Raw genomic sequence first — 20,485 nt, forward strand, 5'->3', positions numbered from 1 at the left:
ATCCTATAAGTCTAAACTGGAAAGATATAATCCATTTGTGTGTTAATCAGCTAGAAATAGCTTCTGTTCTACCCTAAAAAAACTCAAACTCACAGGTAAAGAAACAAAAACTCCCCCAAAAAACAAACAAAAAAACCCCCCAAACCTTAAAGACATGAAGTCACAAACCTAAGGAAACAGACCTTAATGCAATCCTACTACAGTGTCACTCCTACAGCCTTTAACAGAAAGCCTCTAATGAATTCAGTGGGTTTTAGATCACGACATGTGGTCCTGGTAAAGAGGCAAAAAGCACCAACCACGTTTATATTAATACCAGCCATGGCACTTTGCAAGCACTACGCACCAATATACTGTACAAAGACATAACTTCCAAGTTTAAACAATTTCTTTCCTTTAATATCTTCTGAAAGGCTTTTGAAACTAGCAACTCTAATGTGTGTGGGAATAGGCAACACATGATAGCAATAAGTTTGCTTTTAATGGAAAGAGTCTGCTGTGTCTATGGCTAACAAACCCCAGTACCTTTTCATTACAAAGGAGCTTATTGTTACCATATGACTTACTGTGGGATTTCACTTTGCCTCTCTGGTGATCTGTCTGATCTATTAAGGAAAGCACTGAGCTATGGACAACATACACTTTATTGCAGTTTTATACTTTCGTAGTCCCTGCTGCTTCTGTCAGCCTACTTCCGATGAATAGTAACAAGGAAAAAGAAAAAGAAAGGATTAAAAAAAAAAAAGGGAGTATTTACCAAGTTTCTCACAGGGAAAAAAATTAACTGTGAACAAAATGAGGCAAGTTCATAACGAGGAAGTGGTGCTGCATCCCAGGACATGACTCCTACAGCAAAGGTTGTGCAGAAAAACAGCTGGATCCACCAGCTCTGGCACCTACCAACCACTACATAAATAAATCTCTGTGTGAATACCATTGAAGTACTTCTACATGACACATATTTTATACATATACATATTCATAACATATATATGAAGTTCCTTCAGTATGACTGTTTCTGCCCTATTAATTAATTTTCATGGCTGAATCTGAAATATAGGACAGGCAAAACTAAACAGTACTTCATCAGTGTTAATTAGTATTGAGAATTAATCAGCAAATGTAGGAAATCACTATTCACTTTGCAGAAATGCATACAGCATTAAGTAGCATTTAAATAGATGCTGATCTTTCTTTAAGAGTAGCAATTTAAAGATTATCTTCCTCTGATGGGATACTTCAATATTGAATATACAGAGATTAATGTTCAAGGGAACTGGTGCTGTGTTGAAGGGAAATGTTGCTAAAAATAGCAATATATATTTAACAAATGTTTCTACAGCAACCATAGTCTCAGAAAGAATTAAAAAGTTTTAAAAGAGCCACGACATCTGAGCTCTCTGATGTCTACACACTGCCCAGGTGGGATTATTAATCCAGGGCTTCCGGTGCTCTGGGAGATAATAATTTTTTCATGTAAGAAATACATTGTTTCAGATCAAATTCTGAGCATCTCTCCTTCAATTCTTAAGAAGTTCAAGGATTGCCTACAAAATGTGACACAATGTTTGGTCCCAGAGATACCCCCTGTTTTTAGTTTCTTCACCAGCACAGTACCTTTGGATCACAATTCAAAACACAGCAAGCCCAGAGGGATTTCTGTTGGCTGTTTCAACACCACTCACCTGATTCTTGAGATCCAGCTTCGGGCAGGGACGGCCTCCATTGTACGGCTTCTCCTTGAGCCACTTGGATCGGACTTTCACCCCCGGGCCACAGGAAGAGCTGCAAGGAGACCAACTGGACCAATCGCTTAGTTTGCAATCAAACGGGCAAGGGACCGTGCAAGGTTCTTCAATGTAACCTAAACCAAAAATGTAAGACAGGTTTTAATCATCGCGACCAATGAACTCCGACCCTCTGATAGGATCTGTGCAATCAACACAAAATGAGAACTTCTGAAAGAGAAGACATCTGGCACACTGACAACGTCATCCCAGCATGAGGCTATGGCATTATTTTTAAAGACCAGCAGTGACTTAATTTCTACTTTGTTTAGTCCAATAAAGGCAGTGATAAAACTCACTGATGTAAAGGACACACACTCACAAAAGTAACTGATGTGAAGCTGGTGGTCACCAATAAGTGGTGATTATCTTCCCTATGAGACTGTGGCCATATTAAATTCTGGAGAACCAAGTGCACAGCCCAGTTCCATATTCCTTCAGTATGATACTAGTCATCTCCAGAGCTGGCACAGGCAGGAGTCAGACAGAGGCTCTCTTCCCAGCAGAGGGAAGCAGAGGATGCTGGAGGCAACAGAGTTCTTCTCTTGGCAGCTCCCACAAGATGTGTGAGGGACCTGCCTGCCAGCTGGAGCAGTGTGGGATCTGCTCTTGGGAGAAACAGATGAAACCTGCATCCCACATCTTACTAGTAATTCTCTTTGTACACCTTTCCAACTGTTTTGCTTATTATGGGTTTCATAAATGGCATTTTAAAGCTCTGCTTTCACCTTAACCTGGTTTGACATAAAAGTCCTCAGAAGATCATCACCTCTTAAAATCACAATACCAGGCATCTGCAGTAGCAACACCTGAATTAAAACCCAACAGGTTCCTCCATGAAGGCACAACCCCACAGCTGTTTTAGGAGCTGGCATATGGGAAGAGAGATTTTGCAGAGCCTAGCCTGGCTGTGGAGCTCTTGGTGTGCAGAAAGGCAGTGGAGGGTGGCCAGACCCTGAAGATCTCCAGGGAATTACTAGCACCAGTCTTGGGTTGGCAGTGTGGAATAATTCCTGCACCTTCCTGCTTACCATGCTGCATTCATTCTCCTCCAGTTCCTATTATCTGCTTGTCATGTCTGTATGTATTATTTTAATTTAAACAAAAAAGAGATTTCATGTTAGACCATGAAAGGCAGTGGCTGCTCAGATTAGCCTTTATTAGAGGCAGCTTCGTCCCTCTGACAGCTGTGGCAATGATGGTCATGGAAATAACTGAATTTCATCCCTACCACATTTCTGATGTTTCTCATTTTTATGCCCTTCCTTTCTCTTTGGTTTTCATCACACAAACACTCCCTCTCTATTCCTTACCCACAGAATACCAAACTAGCTCATTTCATGACTCTTTTAGGAAGGGTTTCCCCACTCTATCCAGGTGACAGTCACTGCAGCATGGAGGGAAAAAACACCCAAACAACAAAATCCAACCCAGCAGCAGCTGCTGTCCAAAACCCCCAGACAACAGCTCCTGACAACCAAGAAACACCAGCGCTGAGGCACAGAGATTATTCTGGTTCAGAGCTGGATTTACTAGCCAAACTATGCCTGAACTGCTGCTCACTCCAACCAGGACTGTATTACAGCCAGAGCATCCACCCACAGCAACAACACACTGCCTCACTGCCGCTCTTGTCACTGAAGTCAGCACCAAGAAAGGTTCCAGGCTTATTTAGGCATCCATTCCCCGGAAAATATCTCCCTTCCAGAAGTACAAGAAATACTGATGTTGCTTTTGTAAACAGTGCCTTAAAAAATGCTGGTAGCAGCAGCAGTTCCCTCTTTCAGCTCAGTGATGCTCCATTTCTCCTCTCATGATGCTCAGTGATGGTGCTGTTCCCTCTTTCTTTACGGCGGCCGCCCCGCAGCCTGACAGCTGCAATCACTTCCCCCGTAACTCACGCTGTAACTCTTCCCTAGAGCTGCAGACCTGCTCCCATACAGTGTGCTCTGGTTTTCTTTGCCACCTCTGATCTCTGTGTGCTGCAGGGCCTTTTCATTTGCAGCTCCAAAGCCACTGGAATTGGGCATCTGATTATTTCCTACTGAATCTGCTGCAGTGGTGTTCACATGTTTGAGACATTTCAACTTTGCATGCTTTGTGTGCTCACTTCGGTGAGATGACACCCATGCACAGACATACACAAATATTTCCAAAATAGACTCACTTTTTTCCCCCAAAATAAAACTCCCAAATATCTCACTAATATTCTATTCCATCTGCTTTGGTTGCCACTCAAAGTAATTCATAATACATTATGATAAGTAAAAGAAATTTTCTCATGATAGATTTATGAGAAGCATTTCTTAGGCAGTTCTCCAAAGAGTTCTGTTCCACCACCGTATGAAATATCATTTTTTCCTTGGGCTGTGTGACAGCCTGGGTAATTAACTCTCAACAGAAACAAAGAAAGTGCCTTGTTTCAAAGAAGAATTAGTCAGAGGGGTTATCAACTTATCAGAGAAGGCAAAATGGGCTAAGTCTTTTGGCAGTTCAAGATCTAACTCTATAATAAAAAAAATATAAGGCAAAAAAGAAAGGAATACAAAAAAATAAGATTAAGGAAAAGTTATAATAAACCATCTTTCTTAGATATAAGAAAGAAGTTTTTTACAACAGAGGTGGTAAAAGAGTGGCACAGGTTGCCCGGAGAAGCTGTGGATGCCCCATTCCTGGTAACATTCAAGGTCAGGTTGGATAGAGCTGGGAACAACTTAGTCTAGCTCACTGTAGGAGGCTGGACATGGTAATCTTTAAAAGGTCCCTCCCAACACAAACTATTCTATAACATTATGGAAATTAAAGAAACCTATTGTATTCCATCCCCAGAAAGTGCTGTGAGTTATCCCTCAGCGAACCACAGAATTTCTGAAGACATCCTATTTCTCAGGGACCAGCTCATTCCTTTTTGAGTTTTCCTCACCCATATTTTTAAAGTACATTAAGTATAAACAAACAGTGGCCAGCTAATAGAGCATTAAACTTCCATACTGCCCAGAGGAAGCCAATTCCCCATACTGAACAAAGCTACAGAATCAAAACGGGATCATAACTTTCCTCCAGGCTCTTCTCACAGACTGCCGTTACTCTTCCATCAATCACGTGAGGTTAATTTTGGCTGAGATACTCATAGAGCAGAGATTTCATACAACCAAAACTTTCCTCCAAAAATGTTCCTGTGATGTACCCTCTCTACTCAGACAGAGAATGCCTTTATGGTTATCTTTTTACGATAATTAGTAAATAACTTGTACTCAGCTCATCCATTGCTGGTGAGAACACAGTTTTTGTTTTTCTCTGAAGGAGCCAAGCAATGACTTGCTGTTGTCAGGGGGCTAAAAAGACCCACAGTAATCCTAGTTTTGGCATGCCCAGAAGACTTGTAGGATTGGCACGGTGCACAATACAAACCAAACAAAAAATCCCAAGGGAGACATGCTATTAAAACAATCCATTAAAAAAGAATTCTATGTTCAGGTTATTACCAAGAGAAATATTCTTACCATAACAAAATATGAATAAAGGAGCATAAACATATTTCTGAGCTACTGTTGCTCGGCCTGGGGAGACTAACTCAAGGCTGAGTTTACACAGTTGGTTTTGTCAGTGTCATCCTCACACTTCTCACTCATCTATCACATCCCCCATTTTTCTCTCCTCTGCAGAACCTGTTACCAGAAACTTAAGTTTCTAAAATCTTCTGCAGAAAAAGATGTTCTGTTCTCCACAGCCCTGCTCAGCCTGCTTTCCATGTGTTTTTAGATTATTTCTTGAAGCCTCCTTTAACTTCTTTTTTTATTATTATTACTTGTCAAAATTTCAAACACAGTTAAAATAAAGCTCATTTAATTAAGACAGAGCAGATGAGAGCCTCTGTCCTACCTAAACCAACAGCAGGTACCTGAACACCACAGAGCTGGAGCTGCACACACAGATGTCACAGGAGGCAGTGTCAGGAACACCAACATATTTAAGTAGATATTTTGAAACATACTCCTGGGAATTGGCAGAAAAAATTGATCTGGATGATCAAACAAGCCTTTTCTATGTTTAAGTGCTATTGTTTTTCTACTGAGACACTGTCAATGTAATGGGATGAACAAATGCATTTACCCAGGCTGCACAGTTAATTTTACTATGATTTATTCATAAGAACAATGTGCTTGTTGCTGAAGAAGCCACAAATGGAGTCTCCTCTCTAAAGTGCCTGTAACAAACAAAGCACCCACAGATTACACAGGATGTACTGGAAAGGCTGGAACACACGATGTAGCAGCCACTGCTCATCTCCTTTCTCCTGTGCAACCCAGAGCCAAAGCAATGATAGGGGGATGAACAAAGTGAGGACAATGGTTTAGCAGGAGTCACAGAATCACAGATTGGTTTGGGTTGGAAGGGACCTTAAAGACCATCTCATTCCAAACCCTGCCATGGACAGGGACACCTTGCACCAGACCAGGTTGCTCCAAGCCCTGTCCAACCTGGCCTTGAACACTTCCAGGGATGGGGCAGCCACAGCTTCTCTGGGCAACCTCCAGCATCAGAGGTTAAGGTACAAATACATGGTGCAAAAACTGTAATTGTCTCATTTTTTTTCAGCGCAACCCAGGAGAGGCAAGGCAAGAGGAGGCAGCTGGAGGATGGGCTCGGGGGTGTCAGTGATGCAGAAGGACTAAGAGGGTGTGGATGGCACTGCAGTACCACGGGGGCAGGTTTGTAGCAGCACCATTTCTTTCCCATGTACACAAGACACTGCTGTATCACAGCAGCACAGCCAGCGAGGGGCTGCAGTGTCCTTCCATGTCCCCTCCATAGGCACAAATGGGAGAAGCAGGAGATTAGTAGGTTTACAAGCTAACCTAAGACACTGGCATCCACCTGACTGTTGCACTTCCAAAAGATAAATTTGCTGTGGGTATAAGGTCTGCACAAAGCGTTAAACAACAGTGCCAACAGCATTCCAAGAGGCCGACTTAAAAGTGATGCGAAAATAAACAACATTTCTCCAGCAGCTTTGAAAACAGATGCACCTCTAATTGAATTGGCTTTAAACTCATTTGTATCCTCTCTAACATATTTCATGGTTTCAATTAACAAACTTCTAGCGGTTCTACCCTTGTTAGTAAACCTTGAGGTGGTTCATAAAACTCAAGGTCATTACTTGAGAGGGACAATTCTGTGCATCACCGCAGCTGCCACTGGTAATAACACTGCTAATTTCCCCTGGAGTCTGTGGGACAGGACAGATCACCCTCTAACAAACAAGGCAGCAGCAGAGTGGATAGTGACACAGAAGAAATGTTTCTAATTACACACACCAAAGGTAGAGGGGAAAAAAAATTGATTCATTATGCAATTAATATTTACATTCATTTGGTTACTGACTGTGAAGTATCATAGAATAACACCAGTAAATCCATACAGGACTAAAAATTTAATAGCTAAAGGCTATAAGGGAAACCTGGTGGACCACAGCACTTGGCGGGCCACATTCTGTTCAGCTGAAGCTTTGGGATCTCCTACAAAGCAAAGGTCTTGTTTTAACTCACGTTAAAACTCAGCATGGAGCACAGACTGAAGTTAAAAGACTTAACTCCACCAGCTGATCACAGTTCTATGGCTGGGGCTTTCCCAATGTGCCATGAATAAGGCAGCCACCGGCCATGGGCCACCCAGCATGACTGAAGGCTCCAGTACCTTGTGACATACAAGGGGAGCACCTCGTCCTAAGCACTCTTGGTTCAAAACCTAAATTCTGCTTCAAGGGAGAAAACTATTAACTGAAGGGAACTAAGCAGAATAAGTCTGGGAGTCTTGAAGTTGCTAACAACTTGAGTTGCAGCTGAAAAGGATGTAATCTTGCCACAGAACAAATGTTTAATCTTCTTTCTTTTATAGTGTGCAAGGATTTGAGAGATTTTATGCAATATTAGTTTGCTGAGAAATTTAAGAGATAATCTAATGAATACATTCAGTGAAGGCATAGCCAAAAAACGCAGCTAAAATAACTTTCACATCAAATGTTTTGCAAAGCTTAAATAATGGACCCTTAGCTAATTTATTCCCATTTGCTCAACAAAGAGGCACGTGCTCATGTTATCTTGTAGCAGACTGATTACAGATTCTAAATAGACCAGAGAGGACTTGTAAAAAAGGCCGGTAAGTTTAACTCAACATTATTGTTATTGAAATTCATCCAAAGGTTGGTTTTATTGCTCAATTTCACAGTCTCTATAAATCCCGAGGAGGCAGTTGGGTTGGTGCTGACTTTGCACTATGATTCCTAATTTCCTTTGATTTTGCATTACGGTTTTCTTCCTTAAAGAACTTGCAAGCTTATGCTTTGAGTTACACACAGACAATACTAGCTGATATATTTAACCTTTTAACTCAATAAGGAAATCTCCATTAATTAGCACATTCCCTGTAACAGATTGCAGAACAAGCTGAGAACTCTTCCGGAGAAGGAGGATAGTCTGCTGCCTTCAGAGTGCAAATAAATAGAGCAAATAAATAGGACCTCACAGTGTACATTTATCTCATAGGGAACTTTTGATGCAGGAGGGCAGAAATCCACAGCACAAATCTGTCCAGGCTCCAAAACCAACTGTGGGAATGATTCTCCCTTCTCCCAGGGCTGCTCCCCCACAGCAAAGGACTGCTTGGGAGCCCTGATGTCTTAACAAAGTCCTTACTCAAATAAAAAGTCATCCACTGGGATCAATAGCAGTTAGGGGAGTAGCTCAGCTGTGTTTTTCTATATACTTTGCTCATCACTCTGCCACTGTGAAAATCATCTGCTTTGGCCAAACAAAACTGAGTAGCTTTTTTTTCCCTTATCAGTGTTGTCATCATCTGTATATCAGGAAAGAAACTCAGCCCACTGTACTTTATTATGGATTGTTTAGCATATATATTTTTTTCAGGCTACTCCATTCACAGTAAAAGCAGGTTTTTAAAATAAACTTGAGACTGTGTTTATTTTTTATGATGATGATGAGATTTATATAAGAAAACGACCTTTTTTATCGGCTGCACACCTTCAGCAGTACATCACAGAGACAATTAAACTGTCCACAGACCATCAAATTCCCCCTTTCTCCTACACCTGACTTCTCTCAGAGGCCCGATTGCACAGCAGCTCTGAAAATAGATGTGCACTGCAGAGTGCTCTGAAGATCAATATAGACTTGGGCAATTTGGACCAGGCAGGAAGCACCTTCCAGAGCCAAGGTTCCATCACTGGGAGAAAGCTGCCACCAAATGTCACCAAAAATATCTACCCCCCTCAGTAAATCCTGTACGACCTGAAGGTCAATGGTTTCAGGCTCTGCTGGAGTACACTAAGAAACTCAATTTCAGGGTTTGGGGCCCTCCATGGAGAACATCTTTTTGCCAGTTTCTAAAGTCACGACATTAGGCACTGTCAACACAATATGCCACCTAATTTCGGCTGCCAAGATGTGACCCCAAGACACAGACAAGCCTCATTTAGACAACTTGCCTCAGACAACAACGTGACAGTTTCCATTCCACAGAATGGGAACTGCTGATGCATCTCCTGTATCCTGATAATTAGCACGTATTGTGCAGTATAATACTGCTCTTATTTCAGACAAAACAAACCACCAGATGACAGTGCAGAAGATAGGAACACTAATTAGGCCAATGTGCAATTAATATTTTAAAGAAGGCTCATAACAATATGGAAAAAACCCCCTTCATTTCCCTTTAAATGTACATTCCTAGTTCTTCAATTTACAAACTTGAGAGGTTTTACCAGGTGCAAGGGCATCTGTTCACAAGCAGGTCACACAGGCACTGGAAAGGCAGGGGCAGGTTCTGAGCCTGCAGTGACCTCCACAGCCCCCTCCCAATGTCACAGGAGGTGACACAGTGAACCCTCACTGTCACAGGAGGCGAGTGACACAGTGACCCCCAAAATCAATACCCTTAAATCAATACACTGCCTCAATTCCTTCCCTTCTCATCAACACTAACTGAGAAACCCACTTTAATTATACCGATGCACACTTTAATTACACCGACGCAGTTTTAAGGATGTCACTAACCATTACCAGCATTAGGAAGACCTTTCCCAAACACCAGGTTCCACCTGCTTGGATAAGGAGTTTCACTCCTCCTATTAGAGGTCACCCTGCTGCAGAAGCAGGGATGCAAAGGCATCTGACCTTCTTAAATAAAGCTGTACTATAAAAAACATCTGATGGAAACAGGATTTTAAGAAAGGGAACAGTCCTGGTTTTCCACAGCTCAGACACGGAGAGACCAGCGACTCATTTAGATGATGGAAAACCTTGAGAGGGAAACAGGACGTTTTTGTGACGTTAGCAGGCCCCAGTATAGAGTATTGATGTACTGAATTCCTGATAGACTTTTGTTTCAATTTTGCAGTGTGACTTTGAGCTCTCTGGTTGTGTAGCTCAATCTCCTGTGCTGGAGGACTTCAGTGAATTCAGAATCAGAAAGCGATGCAATCTTGTTAAATAATGCCATTTTTAATGGTCAACCCTTCATGTTACCAAACACAAATGAGATCCAAGATTTCACAGTGGGAATCTCTGTCTGTAGCAAGGAATATTAGAAGATTTGCAAACCAGGCTCTCAGTAATTTAATTTGCACCATCCTCATTTGCAAACCTTGGAGGAACAGAGAGCTATCAAAGTATATCTCGGACCCAGGCATGGAGTAAGGTAGGACAAATGCTCAGTTACTCATCAATATCACTGGGATAATCCTTAGAGCAGACTGAGCTGAGGTTTAATTTCACTTATATTTCCTAGCTCAGGCTCATTTCCTCACATCTTCTAAATTCACTTGTCGCTGTATTTCTCCGTTGGTCTCCCAAACTCTGTGATCAAGCAGACTACATGAGGCAGCTTACAGAGCTGTCCATTGTGTGCCCATCTACCCCTGCCATGCTAATTCTACTTCTTTATAAAGTGCTCCATCAAACTCATCACTGCTCATTTTATTCAGACATTGCCCTGTGTCCAAAACATGGAATTCTTATTTTTATAGGATCTGTGTCCCATACAAGTAGAAACACAAGAGAAGTTGCTTCCAAAAATCTTCAGGATATGGCAAGACATGAAAACCTTCAAAGCTCACTGCTGTGCACTACAACACCTACCCAGCTCTACTCAGGGGTAAAGACATGGAACTGTCACTTCCCTCTCAAAAATGATTTGTCATCCATTTATTTGACTGAAAGTCACTCAAACAGGTTAAAAAACATTGCAAAAAACCCATGGAAGACATGAAAGGAATCCTGTGAATTACCACCAGTACATGTCACTTCCCAGTACAGCTACACATCTCAAAAGGATCACGAAGCTCTCCATGAGCAGTAGAAGTGTGGAGGTCTTAAGACCAGAGTACATAATTCATGAACAGGACTAGGCTAAAAGGTTATTACTTCATACTTCCAATATAACATATTAAATGGAATGACACATGGGGAGAGAAAAATGTTAATTCTATCTTTGTATGGTAACATTTTATTAGAGCCTTGCTTCATAACAGGTTGTATTTGTGACAAATGTGTTATTAAGGCAGAAGAGATGGGCCACATTTCAAAGAAATTCTCTTTCCATAGCCCACTGCAGGAGTCAGGGCAGGAGATCACCCACTGCATTAACTTGTTCTCACAGCTCTCCTAAACCTCCCATAGACTATTTCTACACTGAGTTACAATTTCTACACTAGAAACATTCCCAACTCCCATGGAAGAGCTTTAATCAATCTGTCAAAAACTGACTGAGCCTAATAATAGAAAGCAAAGGGAATGAACATGAGCAAGGGTGGGCAGAGGTGGTCCAGCAAGAGGAGGCTAAGGGTGAGTGTCAAACAAGAGAAAGTCTGTTTGAGGTTAGTAAAAAACCATTCCTTCACACAATCTGGTACCGTTGCCTCTTCAAAAGGGTCATTTTATGGAATGCAGCAAAAAGTATAAAAGAAATTTGGGCAAAAAGATAAGCAATAAAGATTTGTACTTAAAGCCGAGGAATAACAAGAGACATCACTATGACTAAATGCAGCACTTACAGAGGATGCTGCTCAAATAGCCAATTCTCTAAATGTTTCCCTGTAAGATGCATGTTTCCTTTCTGTAAGAAGATAAAGACCTAGAAGAATGTGCATTTCTACGTACTAATGCCTCAGGGGAAGTCCTACCTTGCTTTAAATAAGCTTCTTTGGTAGCCAGTTTGACCCATTCAGAAATAACTTTTTTGATGGCTGTTTATCTTTGATACTGTTGCCAGGAAAACACAGAGAACTCAATGTCTAAGCACTTGTCCTGTGATCCAATTTCATTTGATAAGTCTTTTAACATCCCTAAAGGAAGAAACACGGCCAAGTTTTCTTATGGTAAACAGATTTGGGGAAAAAAAAAAAAAAAGAAAGGAAAAGATACGGAATAAATCAATGTTCTTTGAGCACTGTTATGAGAGCAATATGCAAAAATCCTGTAGTCAAACAAGAAATGGAGGGCAGGTCTGTCCTGGGCTCTGTGTCTGTGCTTACAGCTCCCCTGGCAGCCACAGCTGTAATTAAAAGTGTCACCACATACCCAAGGAGACATGTAGAAATGTCAGAGAGAGTCCAGAGGAGAACCCAGCCAGGATTTCAGGGCTAAATTAAGAAGCTATTTTGCTGTGAGAGAGCAGGAAACCAGTCAAAGGTGGCCATGGCTTTGAAGAGCCCTGAAATGGGGACTCGAGGGTAGGACAGTCCTGTCTGCAGCTGGCAACACCTTTTAGCTACCCTAATTCCCATGCCAGGGGATTGGAGGGGCACAAAACAAGGTGAATTTTTAGCTGAAACTTTTTCCTGAAGCAGCCTTTGAAAAGGTTTGTCCTACTAGTAATAGAGCCATTAATAAAATACAGTCATGCAACAAAAAGGCCACAGAGAGAGATTGTGCTGGTTTGGGCTGGGGTAGAGTTAATTTTCTTCACAGTAGCTGGTATGGGGTTGTGTTTTGGATTTGTGATGAAGTGTTGATTACACAGGGGTGTCTTCATTATCACTGGGCAGTGATTACAGAAAGCCAAGGCCTAGCTGGATTCTGAAATGAATGGATAGTACTAAAAAATGAAATTTCAATATAAAATTTCATTCAGACCAAGAATTAAATTAAATACTTTGGAATATTTTCAAAAGCAGAAGGAGGAAAACTTGTGTTCATAAAATCTTCTATTTCTGAGGACTTTCGAAACAAAATCAGGGATTTCTGCAACAATTTCATTTTTCAAAACACAATTTACTAGACATGGAAAAATGTGTAGCACAGTTATTACCAGAAATTATACACTTTCAAAAATAACCATTCAATGCTGCGTTTTCAACCTTTTTTTCCCCCAAAATTACTATCTTGCAGTAGTAGTAGGTTTGCTATCAGGCCAGGATAGGCTTGGCCTACATTTCCTTAACCTATTAAGCTCTGCTTACAGATTTTGGAGCTACACCAATATAAATTTGCAGAACAATTATTAGATTCTAGGGATTAAAAACTACCTGAAAACACCTAATTTTCTCCAAAAATGAAAATGCTGGGACTAACATCCTGCAGGGTTTCAGAGCAGGTCCCTGTGTCAGGTCACAGGTAGGTCATGCAGCATCCATCAGGCTGGTGGCCAGAATTTCCACATACAGGAGCACAAACCCCAAAGGAACACCCCAGGTAGAAATGCAGCATTACTCTGAGACGACATTTCAGTAAATCAAACTTCATGACACTTGATACTGCCTGGTTTTCAGCAGCAGGAGTTGATATTCCCAATCCATGACTTTTGCACACTGCCCTAAATCCCTCAGCACTGGGGACATGGCTGATCAGGACAGAAGCAGCTCTGTCACTGCTGGCACACACTGCCCTGATGTGCCTTGGAGCAGGGAACATCCCTCCAGCAAACACAAAACCTGGGAGTTTTCTCATCACCAAATTTTTTAACTCCTCCTGGTGCACCCGTTTGCTAATCCCACCTATGTGGGATTAAAACTGGCATTTTCAAGGAGTGTCCTTGCCAGCAGCAACCTCAGTTGCAGTGTTACATCAACCTGCCTGAGAGGAACCAAGCAACACCCCTGCATCTGCAGGTGCCAAGGAACTCTCTGAGCCACCCCAGTTGTCTTCAATTTGTCCACCAGCAATTGGAACACATACAAGAAAACGGCACTGTTGAGAATAAGGAGGCGTATGAGCATCCCTGCTGCGCCCTTCATAAATTTAGAGATAATTAATGCTTTTTAAGGTGACTGCAGGTTGAAGCTAACCACTCTGTGATTTAAAGTCAGGATCTATTTGTCTGTTGTGTCTTTCTTCCAGGTTCCTCTTATTGCAAGCACAGTAGAATTTGAATAGTATAAGCACTCTTCATAAATTCCTGCTTTCCATAAATTGCCTGTCGGATCAAAAGCAGAACCTCCATGCAAGAGCACAGAAATCTCCAGCCTTTGATTTGGAACAGATGAGGCACCCTATGTTCCTCCAAGATTAAAAAAACCCTGTTGGCACAGAATACAAGAGAGAGAGGCAAAGGGACGACGTGAAATCTTTCAAAACAAAGGAGACAGAAATTCAAAAATAGTACCAGTAACTCAGATGACAGATTGAGAAGAGAATGAACTGCAATTAAAAGGACAATTTCATGTACAAAGGGGATGCTCCAGACACCAGTTAGAAAATTGAGACCCTTTGGACTAGCAGTGAGCTGAACACAATATAATCTAGTCTTCTGATAGGAAGGGAAATTGAGGCAAACTGTCAATTCCATTTTTGTAATGTAGTTAAAGATAGTTACCTCTATCCACTATTTCATAAGTGCATTTCCAAAATAAAGGTAGGAAAAGAAGTGTGAACCAAATCCAGGAGAAAATAACTAGCTCAACTGGAAACTGCAGGCCTCTCATTTCTTGAGGTTATTGAATGGGTGATCAAGGAAAATGATGACACCACTAAAATAAAGCAGCAGTCTAATCACAAAAGCTAGTCATGAAAAAAAAAGTGTACTTTCTTCTAGATACTGGAGAAAAGGCTTGCTATAGAAAGGAATAAAATTCAGAAAATCTATAATTTGTATTTTTAAGCTTGTCATATCAAATTCTCATGAGCTAATAGAAGATTAAATAGCAGTGAGGAAAGGTGAATTAGTCGAGGCATGACCCGTATGCCCACTAGAGTTGACCCAAAGTAATGACACAAGCCTTGCTCAGCTGTGCAGGATCAGGACAGAGGGGATACTCTGCATGTGGTAACTACACCAATGTGGAGAAAATCCATTTCCTGTTGAGAAGGTATATTTAAAGGGTTAATATATTTGCAGATAATAGGCTTAGGACAGTTGGAGTCTAGACTGCTGGCAAACACAAATGAAAGGACTTTAACTGAGGTTTCGGTTAGGGATTCTTTTTCCCCCCCTCAAGTTGCAGAATCAGACACAAAAGTCAGTGTAAGATCAGGGCCTCAGACCTCAAACCCCCCTGAGCAGTGATTTATCTCTACATTAGACTCAAACTCAGTACATTTACTTGACAACTTTGATACACTCACATAATTGGTCACATTGACACAAGTGAACCAAACCCTACTGAACTGTAAGTTCAACAAGCAGGTTTCAGTCAGGGAAAGTGAAAATCACTGCAGTGAGAAGGCAAAAGCCCAGAATTTGCTCTCTAGAAAAGCTACAAACTGATCAATACTGTTCTATACCACTTTTTTGTCCCACACCATGTACTCAGGACATTATCAAGTCTAGGACAAACTTAAATCTACTCTTCAAGCACAATTTGCATCCTTACATCTGTCTTTCTACCTTTTGTAGAAGAACTGAGGTCTAAGGCTTAAAACTTTCCCTTTTGTCCTGGTTCAAGAGAAAGGAAGGAAAAGCACTGTCCTGCAAAAGGAAAAGAGCAGGAAACAAAGAGAAGTCAGAAGACCTGAAGGACACAAAAGAGGAACACACTTACCCCTCCATCTCATAAAGCAAGAACAATGCCCAGATATCACCATGATCGGCATTCATTATATAAAGAAATGGCTTAATTAGCCATAATCATGGTCAGCTAGCAAATGTTAAAAGGTCACTTGATACTAATTGTGAACAAGACAAACTGAGCTGCTTAAAAAAAACACTGTCATGAATAATTTCTCAGGGCTTAGTAATTCTGGATACTTCTGTAAATTGCTCTTCTCTATTATGGTTGAAAAGCATTCTGCTAATTATTAATTGGATAATGATTTGTTTCTATCACTAATTCAATAATGTGTTCAGAAGTGCATTTTGAAAGTTCCCAGCTCTACAGACCATAAATATCAGACTTATCTTGACATAACTGCTCTGGTTGGAAGGCAGGTCCCAAGTGATGGAAGTGGAGCCTATGGAGCTTTCTGCCCATTTTTAGGCACTTTGCACCAAAGTCACTGAAATGTCCACATCTTCTAGAGACCAAGGGAATGCTGCTGCAGGGAAAAGAAGGTGTTCAACACTGGGTAGCTTACGTATCCTAGGTATTAAACAGGGGTTGGCTGGAGATAATAGTTCACCCTTAGCAGGGTATCCAGAAGGTAGAAACATCTCACCCTTCCTTTACATCCCACTTCCAAACTTAAGGGTCTTCAGAGTACTGTGTAAATGGAGTGCAGGAGGGAGGGCATACGAGAGGACTCTGCTGTACAGCACTGACCACCCCTTTGTCCTGTGACATGGGCCCTGTGCCAGGGTGGTGTTGCAATCATTTCTGCTCACATAAAAAGCTGAAGGCAAGAAAGTCGACAATAATCCTCTGGAGCTACCACTCCCTACTACCTCCCTAAGAGAAGCCAGACCATTAAAAATGCCACATAAATATCACTGACAGAAAACAGGCTTCAAGGTTATTCAGAAAAGCCCCACGCACAGACAACCTCCCCTTTTTAGTAGTGATAAAAACCCAGAGTTTCTCAAAAGAGCAAGTCACGCCACAGGCAAACCCACCTTTCAAAACCCAGCAGCTCCCTTTCTGCAGAAGAAAAAGTAATGTGGGGGAAAGGTATAGCACTGCTCCTTCATGGGCCACAGAGGCATAATGAATTGGCACAAAAGCACATTGTTGAAACACAAACCATGGAAAGCTGCTTTATGAACCCGTGCAGCCAGCTGGAACTGCCATCAACAGCTGCGAGAGGAATTCACTCCAGGACTGAATCACTTCATTAGGGTGGAGGTTTTTTTCTTTTATTACACGCAGCTCAGGCTGCTGATCCTCATCCTGAAGACCCTCCACAGAGCAGCCCCACTGCTTCTCTGCTCTCTGAACATTTATGGTTCAGACTGTATTAGTTAATCTTGTCCTGAGACATCATTTCTCCCTCTTCTATCATAAGGAGCCTTCCAACCTACTACATCCCACTGCGTGGTGTCTCAAGCCTTCTAAGTCAGAGAGCAGCAGTGGTTTGGAGGCAGAACAGGTATAGAATCTGCTCCAAAGAAAAAGGCTTGTGACAGGACAAGGGGGAATGGCTTCAAAATGACACAGGGCAGGTTTAGATTAGATATTAGGAAGAAATTCTTCCCTGTGAGAGTGATGAGGCCCTTGCACAGGTTGCCCAGAGAAGCTGTGGATGCCCCATCCTTGGAAGTGTTCAAGACCAGGTTGGACGGGGCTTGGAGCAACCTGGGCTAGTAAAAGGTGTCTCTGTCCATAGTAAAGGGGTTGGAATTAGATGACCTTTAAGGTCATTTCCAACCAAACCATTCTATGACTGCAATGAACTGCAAATCACAGAAACTGGAAGAAAATATCCAAATGGAATGACACTCCTGTTTGCTCTGCTTTTAATTCTGCCCGCTTTCTGTTTGATATATGCAACTTGATTATACATGAAATAGAGGTGGACAGAACCCCAGCAAGCAGTGACATGAAAATACATATTGTGTATCAATTTCAGCTTAAGATTGGAACATAACTGCAAGGAGGAGACCACTGCCTGCCATGTGCACTTGGTATGAGGGACAGCAGGTGACATCACAACGATTTAGTAATTAAATATAATTATCTCACGAAAATTCCTAATTCCTTCACTGAAAACAACCATACAAGCCTCCAAATGTAGTGAAAGGGAATAAAAATTTCTAAACAAGTAACAGCTGGAGTAGGAACTGTCTTCAAACAAAATGCTGATTGAAATATACCTTCTCCTAAGCTTATACTTCTATGGGATTTTCAGATAAATAAAATTTATCTGAATTCTGACTATTCTGACAGTGTAGCCAACTTTAGCTCTCCTGTACTTCATTTCCATTGTAGAAATGTCAGCAGACCCTCATATTGAGGAAAACCTCAGTATTAAAGAGCAATAAGAAGACATTCGAAGAACTGTGTTCAACACCCACGGCAAACTTGTGAGAGCTACTTCAGCAAGTCACACCTACAACAAGCTCCACCTGTGAGCCATGGAGTGCTCAGCACCAGGGCTATTTACACGTGTGGGAGCTGTTTTAAATCTCCTTACCTGAACTGCTGCAGCGAGATGGTTCCACGAGTGTCCCACTCCCATCGTAGCAGGCGACAGCTCGCAGCCGCATGCCCTCACCACACTCCTTGGACACTCCATGGGATGGCATTCCCAGCTGCAGCTCGGATGGGCCTCCTCTGATGATGCAGTCAGACCAATTTCCGTGGGGCTGGGAGGTAAACACCTTGCAAGGGCATGGTTCTGTTTCAACTTGAGGATAAACTTCTGTGTTCTGGCATTTGTCTCGCTTTCTGCTTCGCCCTGTTCCAACCACAGAAATCTGTTTGTTAGCTTAACAGCTGCTACTCTTGATAACAACACGTCATATTATTTATACTTGCATGAATTCAACACATTAGAAACAAGACAATCTGAATGTTAATATCCAGGAATGTTCCTGAAGCATCTATTAGCTGCTGCCTGTGCTCTGGTGAGCAAGGACAACGTATTTATCTCCAGGGGCAACCGGAGAACTTGGAAATAGTGTTTTGATGGGTAGATCAAGGAGCAAAATACGAAGTCTTACTCTAGGCATGGTGTGCCCAAAAACTGCTTTGCAATTTCATATAATATCGTTTTTCTCTAATTATCTGATGGAAATAAATTGATTGTTTTGTCTCTATTTGCTCACAATCAATGGTTGCCAGGACAACTTCCAGAGGACTCTACATTAGCCACAACTTCCTCTTTGAGGTTTCTTTACAAATTAGTTAAAGATGTGCTGTGTACACAAACTGTGCTTTGATGAAAACAGAAGAAGATAATCCTCAGTAAATTATTAGGGCTGGAAAGCATTTCAATGGTTACATTTGCTTTTATGTTTTCCTTTGGTCTATTCCTTCAACAGGTTTTAAAAGAAGGCTCCTTCAATAGTTTCAGGAAGCAGCAGCATCTGAATAAACCTTTGGTACAGCTCTCTGCAACTGCACTCCCCATGCCCTGCTCCTGCAGGACTTCAAGGCATGAGAAGGGGTCCTCAGCATAAAAGGAAATAATGCAAAGAAGAGAGTCCATGCTCCCTGCATCCCTACAACTGCTGCAGGGAACAAATGTCTGTATACAGCCACTAAAGATAAAATCAATGCTTTCCTTGGCACAGGTCAGCCAATGTGCCGTGGAGCAATCTCGATGCTGGCTGAGCTCAGGAATGTCTCTGCATTTGGCATCTGCACAGAAGGGAGAGTTCATCTTCAGTAACAAACTGCATCTGTATCCCACCCTCAAAATGTTCCTCAGGGATCTTGGATGCGCTAAAAACACTTCTGCAGAAGGTTTTTAAAGCTTTGATCCCAAAAGAAATGTTTTCTCTTTGATACTGCACACAAATAAGATAGTAAAAACAAACAAAAAAAAGTTATATAACCCAACAACCCTCTTTATAGTCTGGAACCAAGAGTAATTTCAACACACACAAGCTGGGTCTCATCACTACCCATTTGCATACAAATATGTACCTCCAAAGTAAAGGCCACGGCTGCAGACCCTTCATATCACTGTCCTTCAAGCCCCAGCTCTTTCAAAACTGTACTGCCAGAGTTCTGCAGAATGTAAAATTTGCCAGCACGGAGGGATACTAAACACAAAGAAACCAAACAGTGCCAGCATCTTTATGGTTTTTTACATAAACATCCGTGTACATTTTTATATAGGTATTTATGAGCAAATTCAGGTACAACTCCTCAGACTTCAAAGAAAGTCTTTTAAAAGGCTTTAAACAGATTGGGAGCTCTCTAGTGGCATCTCCAGCATTTTATGTTTGACGAGCTGACAGTGGCCACAAACTCAGCCTATATGTGCAGTTGTATGTTCTCCATTATATAAGTAAACATGGGAATTCAGGATTTGCCATTGTTTTGTCATCATGGCACGAAGCACATCAGACTCAGGTAAGGATGTTAATAATCTCACACTTATACGACTCTTCCAACTTGCCCTACCACCTGCTTTGCTGAATCTTCCCTCTAAAGAAGTCGTTATGAAAGCCCTAATTTGAGGGCAAAAGTGACACTGATCTCATACTCCTCACAAAGAAATAGTTTTAGAATTATTGGTGGTGATATTTTTATCATCTTCACAGGCTGCTTTAAAAATTACTCTTAAAAATACCATCTCCAAAATTTTTGAGGACAGAAACCCTTCAATTAGATAGTATTTTCTTTTTTTAAATCACATTTCTGA

At 41.6% G+C, this 20,485-nt stretch overlaps 1 protein-coding gene across 4 annotated transcripts in view; it reads right to left on the bottom strand.

Annotated features, from left to right (window-relative positions):
• The window catches only part of THSD7B (thrombospondin type 1 domain containing 7B), a 308,502-nt gene that overhangs the window by 77,139 nt on the left and 210,878 nt on the right, over positions 1–20,485 (bottom strand). For all 4 annotated transcript variants that reach the window (XM_027656313.1, XM_027656314.1, XM_027656315.1 and 1 more), the window contains 2 exons: positions 18,305–18,568; positions 1,686–1,864 (listed from right to left, as the gene is read on the bottom strand). In XM_027656313.1, the coding sequence (XP_027512114.1) occupies positions 1,686–1,864; positions 18,305–18,568 (443 nt within the window). The remainder of the gene's footprint in view (positions 1–1,685; positions 1,865–18,304; positions 18,569–20,485) is intronic.

The sequence above is a fragment of the Corapipo altera genome, unplaced genomic scaffold, assembly GCF_003945725.1.
Source record: "Corapipo altera isolate COAL_440 unplaced genomic scaffold, ASM394572v1 68, whole genome shotgun sequence".
Taxonomy (NCBI): domain Eukaryota; kingdom Metazoa; phylum Chordata; class Aves; order Passeriformes; family Pipridae; genus Corapipo; species Corapipo altera.